The following is a 13,965-nucleotide window of genomic DNA, read 5'->3' as shown; positions in this document are numbered from 1 at the left end:
GCTGCGAGTTTCTGGGAGGCTGAACACCGACGTTCCACGCTGGCGACACTCGTGAGAGTATCGATGCCGGTTGAGAGACGAGATGATCCTGCGAGATTGCCGACTGTCATTTTAACCCCCATCGCGCACTCTCTTCTGTCTTCGCGTGTCTACAAACACTCTCTGTCGCTGTATCATCGGCAAATCGATGGCGACTCGTCAAACTACAAATATTTAAAGAGCACTCGACGGGCGGAATCGTCGACGACTACGCGTAATGCGTTTCATAAATTTATCCCGAAACTCGAGCGATCGATATCGATGATCTCGATGCGATCACGCGGGAGAGAACGAACGATCGCCGCACTCCGCGCTGGAGATTCCTACCGATTTCTTGTTCCACGCTTTTTACACCGTGTCGGTCGAAGACGATACGAAGAAAGAAATCGAGCTGGTATTAAATCGCGAAGACTTATAGGACACCGTGACAAACGTCGTTTACACGCGCTTTATTTACGATTCGCGTCGTCTACTTGCGAATTCGCGCGAACGCGGATCGTTACGAGGGAAAATTATAGCGCGTAGGCGGCCCGCGTATTTCCCGATGCCCACAGATTTACGGATCGTTAAGTCTTACGAATTTACACGTTTCTTTCCCCCTGACCGCTATTTGCGGCCATGCCCAGATTTTATTGTACGTTGGGCGCCTACGCTCGCGTTTACGTTCTTGCTCGTTCACAGGCGCCGCTATCGATCTATCCCGTCGAGGATCGATGATATTTCTTATCTTGGAATACTGACAGACGGTATAATGAATAGCAGGTATAGTTCTTTCTTCCTAGCTACGTACATGATTCAGAATATAATAGAATCCGTCCATTTTGAGATAAGCGGGGATCTTGGGTTTTTATTGTTTTTACTGCCACGAACTCGAAGAGGAAAATTTCCAAGACGGGAAAGAAGAGTCGACGCGGCGGAACGATCCTCGGGTACAAAGGAATCCAATGAAAAATTGCCTGGATGAGTTCGAAATATCCCATCGTCTGCAATTCGATGGGGTTGAAAGCGGAAGGTGAGGTATCCAAGAGAACGTACGATTTTCCTGGATATCCTTCGCCTCGATTCGACGTCGGGTAACGTGTCTGGAAAAGAAGAGACGTTTGGTGGAACAAAGGGAAAAACTGTGCGTGAGACGGTACGCACCGCGGCAACGCGCAACTCCGACAGATCTTGGGAAATGTTACGAACGAGAGAAATCACCCGCCAGGGAATAACGGTGGGCGCAGAGGTTATTTCTGGATCGCGGAAAACTTTTAATAGCTTTCTGATAGCTTATTGGCCTTATAAATACTTGGGTACCTCGCGTCCTATCCGACTGTCGGCTCTTCTTCTCCTCGATTCGATGCTACTTTTTTCTCATCTCGTCCTCCATTGTGTGTCCACCTCTGCCCCGAGGAGACCTAAATCCCGAAGAAACTTGGATCCCCTGCAGAAGAAATTGTCGCCATTATTTATTTATTAGACGGGTCAGATCGCGCGCGATGCACCGCAGGTATTACACGCGTCTAGGAAGTGGAGCGGTGAAATATTACACGCCAGACACGCTCCTCGCAGTCAGGGTCGCTTTAAGCCTTTTCACGCGGCAGGTAATTTCGCGTCCGCACCTATTCAACCTCCTACCCTGTCGTAATCTCGTAAAAAGATTACGATCTTCTAACGGAGAATTAATGCCGGGGGAGAGAACGACGGAAGCGTTCCATCAAGAAGAACGAGGCATAAAGGTTGATTAGTTATTCGATTAGAGGAATTATCGGTGTTTCTGCCTTTCAACCGGTAGTTCCTCGGTACAAAAATTGCCTCAGCCTGGCAGCTTTCCCAACGACGGTTTCTCCCTTCTCTCTCTTCCTCTTAAAAAGAGACACAATCCCACGAAACAGCGACACTGAATTAAAAAGAAAAAAAAAAAAAGAAAGAAAGACCAAGGAAGGAAAAGAAAGGAAAAATAGTGCAGGTCAGGCCAGACAGAAACGAACCGGAGGATCATCGAGAGCAGCCGGTGTCGCGCGACCATTCAAGGGCGGAATTATTAAATTCGTCGGTGTCCCCTAATTAAAAGCGAACCACGGCCGATTCGGAATCGCACGAAAGTTAGGCGGACAGCAGCGAGTGGAAAGAGCAAGAGACAAAGAGAGAAAAAGAGAAGAAGCAGAGAAAGGGTTGGTCGTTGCACGCGCGCTGCCATCGCAGAAATAATCGAGTGCTGCGGGCGTAGCCGCGCCCTTCGCTCGACCCTTCGTTTCGTAAGCGCACCGCCACCCTTCCTGCCGTCCGCGTCCACCTATAAATAACGTCCCTTACGCACGTTGCAGCAATTTTCTCGCGGAGATACCGCCGGAAACGATCCCGGCTGCATGCATAATCATAATGAGCGGGGCCCGGGCGAAAATTCGGTTGGAATAATTGCGCGTCCGGGCCGGTGCGCAAGGAACGCGACTGCCTCGTTATCAGATGATACGAAAAATGCTCTCGTGCGAGAGTCTGCCCTCTCGCAACTCGCTAATAGGCATTGTCAGGAGCCGTTCGTGCGGTTAAACATGGCCTCGGTACGCTGGAATCGCGCACTGCCTCGATTCTAGCTTCGAAATCGCGGTAGAGTCGCGGTTAGACACGAGCAAAAACCGTCAGTGGAAAGTCGGACGTTCCGCGCTGGTAGTCGCGCGTTAACGCGCACTGGTAAATGGACAGAAAATGTGGAATTCGCGCGACAGGCGTTCCAGGCGTGGATCGATACGATTTTCGTTTATAGCGCGATAAATATTTATTACACGCCAGGTGTAGTTCGCTATGGGAACGTTTTGCGGGGACATAAAACGAACCTTACAGCGTGTTGTTCGAGCTTTTTGTAGCGCCTCGTGGCGTAGCCAGCCTCTAGTCGCTAAATAACAATTTCCGCGCGGATTAACTTCTTCGCTTGTTACCACACTTACTGTATCTCTTGGCGTCGCACTCGTTCTTGCCAGTCTTGAAAAGTACCTGCTCGTTGGACTCGTCCCAGTCGTTCCATCTTAATTTCCATTCATTATACCAGCCCGATCTCGTTCGATCAAAATAAAGCCACTTAAGGTGCAAATTCATCAGCCATTATGGGCGATCGCATTATCATACGCGCGACGAGGCTCCTTGGCGACACAGAATGTCGCGCGAGATAATAAGCCGGTACACGGTCGCGCCGACGCGAAGGGGTTTCATCGTTGGCAACTTGCTCTCGGCAATTATCGCCAATTTCAACCATACCAGTCGCGCGCCAAGGAACACCTATTCCGATCTTTATTCGCGTGGTACAGCGAGCTTGCAACATCTCGCGAACGTTCAGCCTCCGCGAGTCGCGTCGTTCGGTGTGGTCCGACCAGTTGAAGTCGGTAATCGGCGATCCTCGTATAAACGAGCCGCGAGAAAGAAGGGGAGAAAGAAGGAGACGCGCGTCGGTACAACGCCGCTGGGCCACGGGGAAGGGAAGATTAACATAGAGATGAGGTCGTCTTGAGTCTTTTCCGCGTGAGTTATGTTCCCGTGACCGTGCACCATGGCTACATGCGCAAGTCTGCTCTTTCTTTCTCCCTTTCCCGTGCGTGCATGACGTAGCAGAATTACGTTGCATTAAACATTGCGTCATAGAACACCGGAGCTCCTTTTATCGTCGTCGACTAAGAAGAAGCGCTCCGGGGGATGATATGTTTCGCTCGTTTCTCGCCAGCAACGCCAGACGTACCGATAACTCGGTTACCGTCCTCCGGGATTAATTGCCACTCCGGATTAGCTCCGCCGGCGAGTGAAGAAAAGAATCGTTGAAACGGAACCATACTACGCGCTGAATTGGAGCGAGTCGCGAGCTCCTCGAACGATTTCACGGGACTGGGATTCGCGGAGCAAGTCGCTGGAAATTTTCCATCGGTCGAGCAGAGTTTCGAAAGAGTCGCCAAGAATGGTAAATCGGGACCGCGTGCCTCGAAGCTCGGCGAAATGGATCTTCAGCGTGGGTCGAGTACGCCACGCGTCGTTCGCGAGGATAACAATTGATGGCAGTCTCTGGATGCGAGAGAAAGCGGACAAATTGGGAACGCTGTGGGTGGAGAATATCGTTCAAAAACGTTCAGCTTTGGCCTTTATGGTCTCTCCGATGATATTCCGAATCCGTGGCTCTTTGTGCCGTCGAGAAGATAAGAAATACTTTTAAACCCGTAAGTGTTCTCATGACAGAGAGAAAGGCGTATATAGATAGCTGAACGAGACGATAAAGTCGACACCATCGTTGGCATTAGCGGCGTGCCGGCTGTTTGCAAACAGCAATAATCATCTTTGTGACGTGTATCGGGTGCAGCTAGGGATTGGGTGCATCAGGAACAGGGAATGCGTGCGTTGGTAGAGTTTGTATCACTTAACCACTGGGGATGGATACGGGGCTCGGTAAGCGAAGCTAATGCTGAAATAATGCGACACTGGTCGGTGTTCGCCGCGCGTATGCCAACCGAAAACGCAAATGCCAGTCCCCTGTCGACAGACTGCACGCCTACGCGGGCCGATTTCCGATCGTGCGCTTCGACGCTTTCCACAGCATTAGGCCAACGCACCGTACACGTTTCACGTTCTTTATTCACAATATCAACGGCAGCCGTGCTAACTCGTACGACGATTTAGTTACTTTATTGTTTGCAATTAAACGTTTGCTTTTAACCATCGACAGGAAATTATTCGTTCGTCGCTCTATACAGAAGAAACGTTTGGCGTTCTATCGCTTTCTCTTTCCTACCTTTTCCATTCTCGTTCGTTAACGAGCGTACTTGCGCAATTACCACGCAGACCAAACGCACTTGCAAACCGTTGTTTCGCTGGAGAACATCGAACGAGATTAACGCCGTTTCTGCGGTTCTCGGAGCAGAAAGTATTGGATTCCTGACCGCTGTAATTGTCTGTTGGAGCAGACATAAGCGAAGGAAGAAACGCGTCACTGAAACCGTACTTTACGCTCCAAGGTCCGCTCTTGTACTTTTTTTTTTTCCATTGCCTGCAGCTTATAGAAGTCGCGATGAACTTTGAAGCTCGTCGAATCGACGTTGCTCGTAAATGTTTCAAAGTTCTCTGCTCTCTCTCTGCTGGTAACGATGGATGCAGCGATGAAACGAAATACCGTGCCGGAGCCGGAGAGCGCAACGATAATAATTAACGCCCAAAGTTTCTGGCGTCGAATCGCGCGTCAAAATCTCGAGACGTTCCAAATTAATCTCGTCTACTTTCGCCGTCCCTGGGGAAACCGTTTCTCTCTCTCTCTCTCTCTTTCTGCTTCTTTCCTTCTTCCCTTTTTCACCAAAACTTGTTCGCCAAGGACTAAATTATGGATCAATGAACGCGCAGGCATTTGTCTTTTCCACAGCTTCTTTTTTAAACGATTATACGAAAATTTTGGTAGTTAACAATCTCGAAAATAAATTAACGCAATTTCCGCAACGTTGCAAGGTTGTATTTGATTCACAGTAATTGGTTATTTAAGCGATTGCTAGAACTCATTATCATGGGAATGAGCCGATACCGTCTCATTCCCCAAACATTTTTATGTCGTCTATAAATTTCCAATCGAAACTCCGTTTCATCGTTGAATTTTAACGATCGATTTTCTGAATCTTTCAAGATGCTTCGCGTTTAATCGATCATGGCGACTCGTTTCGTAAATGAAAGCTGTTCGTTGTCCAACGAAGTACGTTAAACGAAGCCACGGTCGACTATAAATACGAGTCACGGCGACATTCGTTTCGGGAAAATGGTGAACGTGGTGAATTTCGGTGCAAGGGCGGCAACGTTATGAAATTTCGCGCGACGCGGTTCGCGAAATCTCGCCCCTTCCCACCGAATGTCCGCTATTTCGTATCGCGACCGCCGTTCTTTTTCCACGCTACCGTTTCAGTCCCGTCACACAGCGAATATATTTTCCTGCGTGTCGCTCACCAACGCGTAAGGTTCGTCGGATTTTCATAATGAAATTACCATGCGTGTCAGTGGCGCGAAGACACGGTTTTACGTGCTCGTTTTGGACCATGGCCAAGAGCATCCAGCAAAAGTCACTCAATTCTCGTCATTTCATCACCGAGACATTAAAAAATCTCTGTTTGCAAAAAGGGGAGATCGTCGAGGTTACGTTGTATAATTCCAAACGACGCGGTTTTGCCCAGATTCTAATTTATACGCCAACATAATCTAGTTACAGAAACTTTCTCCACTACCTTTCAGCGATCGCTCCGCTTCGAATTTTTTCACCGCGTAATCCTCTTATCGCTTCGACGCAGCGGTTTATAGTGACACTTAATTAACGTGATAATTAGTTCTGGCCTGTTCTTGCTACTATGTACATGTATCGGTATTATTTATTCACTGGCCATCGCCATACTTCCAAATCGCGTTTCTCTCCGTCAAAATTAGCCACCGCTGGCTAGACTAGCCGCTGGTATATTCGTATTTATTAGCGTAGCGGGTGTCGGTACAACGAGCGTGAGCCGGACTGTGCGCTTTTTTCCGGGAACGGCCACTCTCGAGCGCACAATTTCATTAGGACCGACGTCCACTTTCCTGTTTTTCGCGCATCATTTCTAATTCCGGGGCCCGGCCGAATTTTCAGCCGCGGTCCGGCTCCAGTCCAGCCTTGGTCGCTGTTCCAGACTATTTTGAGAAAGAGGTTGTCCCTCGTGGCTCCTAGACGCGACCGGTGAGATTTATCGCGCGAAATCGCGCGGCGCACTTCCAATTAACCCTCGAATAAATTCTTGCTTCAGCCTGACTTTTTTCCCCGTCAACGATGCTTCCTCTTCTGCCTCGAAATGCAATGGATGACATATTGTTCTTTGCCGCGGTTCCATCATTCGGACGCCGAATTCTCGATAATTCTATTTTACGGCTCGTAACTTGTCCTTAAATTTATCAAACTTGGTATCAGATTTTTTTCTTTTTTTTTTTTTTTTTCTTAGAATACAGAGACAGGGACGAAGGTAGGGTAAGCGTGTTTGGTCGCTTTTACGCTGGTGGATATCAGACGGTGTTTTTCTATCTGCGAAAAGCCGCAATCCCATCGGGCCTCGTCGGCCGACGAATATTTAACGCGCGGAAGACGCGGTTTCCTGTTCGCCTGGAAAATACCGATAGGCTTCACGAGACGGTATTGTGTCGGTCTCCGCCATTCAATTTCCCAGTCTACCACCACTCCCCTATCTTGCTTTTGTATATTTTGATCCGCAGACCCTTCGTTGCGCGAAAAGCTCGTCGTGCAAGCGCTGGTAAACTACGTTTCTCGCGACGTTCGGTTTCTTGGCAAATTGCGCAACGTATTCTTCGTTCCAATCTACGGTGGCGCAAATTTCGCCGACCACGATTTTAACCTCGCGCGGATACAACGGAGGAATTCGAAATTATTCGAAATTGTACGGCGTAATCGTATTTTCACGTCGAGATTCCATCGGTTGAGTTTCGGCGTTCGTGAAAACACGAGAACAGAATGCGATCCGTAGCACGGCGAGAAGCGGCGCTGGAAAAGCAGCGTGGCGACGCCGTAAGGGATTGTATCGGGCAGAATTAAATAAAAATCACGCGAACTGGAGATTTGGTGAACGCGGAACCGAGCCAGAAACGAGATGAGCGCTTCACGGCGCTCGCTTGGCTGCTCGTCCGCATTCTGCTCTGCATATGAATGAGAGGAGAACGGAGGTTGAGAGCGAGCAAGTGGATGCTGGAGAAACGGAGACGCACCGTGGGGTTCCAACGTCGCCAACGTCGAGCTGGAATATCGGCCGAGCCAAGAAACGGAACGGAAGGAACGCTGCGTTTATTAAACTGAACGCGGACGTGTTCCTCTTTTGCTTCCTCGACTTCATCCACCGACACGGCGCTCGCCCCCACTTCCCTTTAGTCGATCCACCTCTCTCTTCCCATTCTTTTGCCTCTAGTCTAGCTACGCCACGTGCAAAATACTGGCCCGACACGCTCTTCATCATCGATGCCTTTTTCTTTTCGCCGTTTTCGTCTCTCTCGCCCTTCTGGTTACACCTTCGAACGAGCCCTAACTTCCGTGCAAAGTCGTTTCCAAGCGAATGTCAACGACATCGTGGAGCCTCGGTCTCTTTCCACGCTGCTGTTTCGAACTTTGCTTTCGTACAAATCATCTAACCTTCCGAGGGTTTGTTTGGAAAGGGTTGCTGGATGTTTCTTTTTCAGTTTTCCTAAGCTGGCGACGAATCGAGTTAAACGTTCGAACGATCGTTAGTCGAAACCTGCAGTATGACGGACGAAGGTTAATAGGTCCCCTGTTTTGCCAAGCTCTAATGGGGCATTTTTTTGCGTCTCCATTTCGTGAGTCATTCCACTTGTCGACTCGAACGAGCTACCAACGGGCAAGTGTTCCTCGAATACGCAAACGGCTTGAGAAGCGTAGTGTTACGCCGCAGCCGGTGTCCACTTGAACAAGAACAGTCTCATTATACGAGAAACGGAGAACCTCGCTACATTGGACTTGGCGCGTGTTAAAAAATACGAAACTCATCGCACAAAGTACTGCCGCGTCGTGCCACCCACCCACGGAGTTTCCGGCAGGCTTTCACCGTCAGCGGATCGCTACGTCGATTAAAGAAAGTCAGAGTGCATGAGGGGAGGAATCAATCAGCGAAATCACGCGTTGGATGACGAATAGAGGTGGCGTCGTATCGGCGGATCGTCTATTCCGTCTCGATGATATACGCCGTGTATCCTCGGCTAGAACGTCGCGGCGTCGGTGCTTACGGGGAGGCCGAAACAATTAATCAAGAGAATACAATCGTGTGTGCCCGGACGAGGGAGGAGGAATGGGAGGTAGCGAGCAGACGAACCGCTGGCGTGACTGATTCATTATGAGACTGTAATTAAGTCCCTGTATTAGCATACCGACTAGATGGAGACCGTTCCACAACCAGTCGGCAGCGGCTGGAACGACTTGACCCAAAGGTGCTTCCTATGCTAACGAGATACCTCCCCCATGAGTCGCTGTATAGACACGTGTGTGCGTTTGTGCATGCGGTGCGTAGAAAAAATAACACGTTTACCCCGTTGGCGCACGAGTTGCACCGGTCAAGAGTTTCCCCTCTCTCTATTCTCTGGTCAGCGGCCATTAGAACCGGCTACCAGACGCGTATCTCTTAATTAGCCGGCGAAATCCACTCTCCGGCCGCCGTTGGGAGCCTGGCCCGTTATCAATTTAACCCCCGGCCGCGAACTTTCTCGGTCAACCGGCATTTCTCCTTTTTTTTCTCTCTCTCTCTCTCAAGCCTGGAGTCTCCAGTCTCGTGCTCTGGTTCTCCTTGCTTCGCCTAGACCACCGCCGTAGCCACCGCCTGTTTTCCCTCGACGATACCCGTTGCTAACGAGTTTATCCGACCGACGGCCCAGCGTTGTCCCTTCCGTTCCGCAGCTTCTCTTCGACGCTTTCTTTTTTCCTCTTCGTCCGTTCTTTGCTCTCCGTCTTTGTCTCTCGTTAGAAGAACGTCCGGTTCACGTACGTACGATCGCTGTTCCACCGAGTAACGAGATTTCCGCGAAGCGCACGTAGATTGTTTTCCGTGCAGGCGTTTTGCACGGCATTCCAAGGATAGACAGGAGGAACACCGAGGGTAACTCGGTTTCCAGGGTTCCGGGGAAAACGTTCGACCCGCGAACAACTCGGGCTCGGAGAAGAGAAAAAGAGTGAAAAAAAAAGATCGATGCCGCGCTAGTTGGAAGCTACTCCTACACGCGAGAGGAAAAGAGGAAGAATAAATTACGAGAGGCGATGCAGCCTTGGGGAGGAGATAAAGCTTCTCCCACGTGCCGATTAATAGTTCTGTCAATAAGATTAATCGAGCGTTGATTTTCCATGTGGTTTTCAGCACGCTGAGGTGGAGGATGGAGGAGCTGGAAACGCTGGAGAGCACGGAGTGCCCTGAGTGCCCCGGGCCACCCCCCGAGTTCCGGTTGCCGCCACCCCCTCGGCCACCCTTCCTCACCGACGGCACCTTTTGCTCGGAGGAGCCCCTCACCGAGATCGAAGATTGCGTCGCCATTCCGGTAAGTTCGATTCCTTCGATTATCCCTCCCGTTACTCCTACAACGTTTCGTGAATTCTCGCCAATTCTCCAATTGACCAAAGCCATTGTTCGATCATTGGCGAGCGATCGTGCGAAAACGTCGATGTAGGATTCTTATCGAGCTTCCTTACGGAACTTCGTACGATTCGTACAACTTCGTACTTGAACCTGTAAAGGGACTGCCGCGCCGTGGCACATGATCGCGTTCGTTAATTCTTGATACAACTCGTCCCGTGCATTCATAACTCTCCTGTTTGATCTTGAAGTCTTACGTTGGTTTGCTTCGGTCATCCATCTTTGAGAAAGTTGGCGTATCTTCGTCACCTATCAAGTACTCCCCGGCGTAATCCACGCATCCGAAAGTATCTACTCGAATATTCCATTTTAACTTCCATTTTGTATCCTAACGATGAACCGTCAAACACGAGCAAGGCAAAGTAATCTTCTGCTCGAAAAGCCATAACCCGAGTCGATGGAACTAACCGGCGGGCACCGGAATCGGGAGTTTGATGAGTCCGGTGGAATAGAAATTCCTGAATAGGGCGGTCGAAATGGCGGAACAGGTGGCAGAAAAGAACCGGTGGAAGAAAGAGCATGGAGCCACGGTTGCTCGATTCATATCGAAAGGACGGGATTTTAAGGCGGGATAAATTCCGGAACTCCTTATCCGACGCCAGCAAATTGAATCGGGAACGTGCGGGGACAAAAACGAGATCTCGTGCTCTCCTTCTCTCTTCTTCGTTCGTCGTCGTGTAACTTCTTCCTCGTGAGAAATCATCTCTTGACAAAATATCCCTCTGGAATTCGGCTCTCGGCGATAGAAGTTCCTAAAAGAGAAAAACGACCGTTCCGACTGTACCATGTTTAAACGTTGAAATAAGAAAGGCAACCATTAACAGCGATCCGGGAACACGTATAGCAGTTCTAACTTTCCGTTCGGTTGGAAACGATTCGGAAGATGAAGAAAGAATTCCAATTAAAGTAGTTCGGCCAATATTCTCCACTCGTGCACCGTACAGGTAACTTTCGAATAAGTTGCGACGCGTAGTTTGCCGCAACCAGCCTTTACAATTCTCCGTGGATCCCGTGGACACCAAAAGGCTTCATTTTTCCTCTTTCACAGCGATAAATCTTAGCCAGCGGCTCGATTAATCCCCGTCGCTCGTTTTATTATCGTCGTCGCGCGACCATTCCTGAGGATTCTTCCGTCTTGAAGAAAATCGGAGAATCGGTACGTGATAGCACACGAGTGATACCGACCGCGGTTCATTCCTACCAATTAAACGATTTCTCCCGGCTCTAGCTCTATAATTTTTAACGAGGTAACTCGTTATTAAAATATGCCCAAGTTTTACGACCTGCCGTAATCCCCGCACACGCTCTCTAAAATTTCATTTATGCGAGAGACTCTAACGGGGCTTAGTGTACGCGTCGCTCTCGCTCGTTAAGCTTTATCGTCGAGCAAATCGGCCGAGCCGGCGACATGGAACGTTGGGAAAAGAGAACGCAAAGGAGAATCAAGGGTAGAGAAAGGAGAGTAGGACCATCGGGACGGATGTTAAAAGTGAGACCAGTTGGTTAGAGTAATCGGTTCGGGTTGCTGTTCCTCCGGTCTGTTGCACCGGATCGAGAGGTAAACTCTCTGTTTGCTCTCTCGGTGCACCAACGAAAGAGGGACGGACGATAGAACGACGCGCTGTTTCTGTTATTGTCTTTAGCGGCCCGTTAAAAAACTGTATTTACCCGTGACAGGCGCCATCGGTCTGCCACCGCGCCTCCTCTTTTTCATCGTCTTCCCCATCCTCTTCCTCTCTCGACTTTTTTCCTCGCCGCGTGGCGAAGACCGGTGCGCTGGCCGGATAAAAACGGCGCGGGCCTATTAATAGAGAACACGTGTCTCGGCAGCGTCGTGAACTCGGGGACCCATTATCGCCCGACGATTTTACATCATTACGCGTAATTGGAGGATCTGCCGGCCGCGCCGTGCCTCGAGATTTATCTTCCGTTTCGTTTCGATTAAACGGCCTGCGGAATCTCGCGGGAATTTCCAGAGGGAAAAACCGGCGAAGCAGAGGACGGGTCACGAAACGGAGAGAAAGGATGCTGGTGGTGTGACGAACCGAGGAAAGGCGGAGAGGTACGATCGTTTTAATCGCGAATCGGTTGGCCCGTAAAATTCGTGTTATTTACAGCGGCGAACAGCGGCCATTTATAATTTCTAATTTCGCGCCGGCCGCGTTCTATTAAATCACTTTAATATCGGGCCAGTGTCTTGCAGCGAGCGAGAGTTTAATCTAAAATAATTATTTAGCGGCACGAGGTAGACGACCATCGGGTAAGCTACGCCAGCTTACGGTTGCCCTCCGCCGAACGAGACATCCGCTGCTGTGCTAGGGGCAGGGGGTTGCCAACGTTTCACAGTGCACATGCAAATCCCGCGAGTTTCGAAGGAAAGCCCCGCTCTGGTTTTTGCCACCTCTCGTCTGGCTTTACGGGGTGTTAAACGCATCGGGCGTCCTTAATTGAATTCTCTCGCTCCTCTCTATCCCCCCGCACACCCTCTCGCGCCAGCAGTAACTACCGAAATTGCAGTAAACATTTTGTCTGTCCTCCAACGCTCCTTGACCGAGCTTCTGCAGCTTGCATGACGCGACCTGGAAATTAGAACGACGAGAACCCTTTGTCTCTCGTTTCGCCACCGTCTTTGTCTTCCCCTGCGCGTTCCAACCCCTCTTAAGACGTTCGATCTGCGGGCGTACACTGGGAGGCGTTGCCTTTTCAGTCCTCGGTCTTTAGCTACCAACGACCCGTCGATTTGTTCCGAGAATCATATTACGATTCTCCCTCTCGACGATTCTTGCCTGTCCCGGTTGATACCCGCGAACGAAATTACATCTTCCTACGCTTAATATCAAAGGATGCGTCTTGTAAGGGAAACTTCGAAGAAGCTTCGTTTGAGAAAAGTAGAGAAAGAAGTCGTCGTGCAGGAAATCGTCGTAAAGAGCGTAAGAGAATTGAAAAGATGGAGATACAGGCGGAGGACGAGAACCGGATGACAGTAATTAGAAAGCAGTTGGCGAATGCAACTTCTGTAAGTCGTTTCGAGTTTATTACGCGATATTTAATAAGCTGCTTCGCTTCATGTTTTTAGCCGAGCGTTTCTTCGCCATCTTTCATCGACGGCTCCGTCAGTCTTTTCTATTATATCGCCACGTATATATAGCGATAGTTTCCAGCGAATATTTTCAGAATTAATATCTTTTTCGTTTCCCGTGTTCGAGGACGACAATGATGGCAATGACGGCTCTCTGTACGCGAGGAACCATCAGCTATCCAGCGTCCGCCTCTTTATCAACCAGCGTGAAAAATTACGTTAACTCTCCGGTATAATGCGGCGGTATAGTGCGACCAATTGGACGACTCTGCGTTTGAATTATGAGTCGCGCGAGATCGCATCCGCCACCATCTGGCTACGAAAAGCGACGCGTTTAAGGATGCGCGGCTTCTAAACGCGCAAACGGAGAAAGTTGAGCCGTTGAACGAAGAAAAAGAAACGAGAAGAAACTGCTAGCCGCGAGTCGCGGCGAGATCGGGGTCGCTTCCCTTTCGGGTAACCTTCGATCGAGGAGCGACCACATCGAGAATGGAGGGTGAAAGGGGCGGAGCAGGGAGGGTGGAAAAGGGAAAAAGTCTTGGATGATGGCGTTTTTGCATCGAGCGAGTCTCTTTATTACGCCTGGGAATCCGCTTTGTTTCTGGCGGTGTGCTGGGGGCGATAGGTGGGGACGAAGGGATGACAAAGAACAGCGTGGCAGTGGCGAGGCGGAAAAGCGAGAAAAGGGACGCGAAGAAAGATGAG

At 49.9% G+C, this 13,965-nt stretch overlaps 1 protein-coding gene across 5 annotated transcripts in view; it reads left to right on the top strand.

Annotated features, from left to right (window-relative positions):
* Window positions 1–13,965, top strand: part of LOC132912565 (uncharacterized) — a 228,945-nt gene that overhangs the window by 164,057 nt on the left and 50,923 nt on the right. For all 5 annotated transcript variants that reach the window (XM_060970074.1, XM_060970070.1, XM_060970071.1 and 2 more), the window contains one exon: window positions 9,909–10,086. In XM_060970074.1, the coding sequence (XP_060826057.1) occupies window positions 9,925–10,086 (162 nt within the window). In that variant the 5' untranslated portion in view covers window positions 9,909–9,924. The remainder of the gene's footprint in view (window positions 1–9,908; window positions 10,087–13,965) is intronic.

Source organism: Bombus pascuorum, chromosome 12, assembly GCF_905332965.1.
Source record: "Bombus pascuorum chromosome 12, iyBomPasc1.1, whole genome shotgun sequence".
In the NCBI taxonomy this organism is placed as follows: domain Eukaryota; kingdom Metazoa; phylum Arthropoda; class Insecta; order Hymenoptera; family Apidae; genus Bombus; species Bombus pascuorum.
The sequence above is the reverse complement of the archived record's forward strand: the minus strand, read 5'-3'. Positions and strand labels throughout refer to the sequence as shown.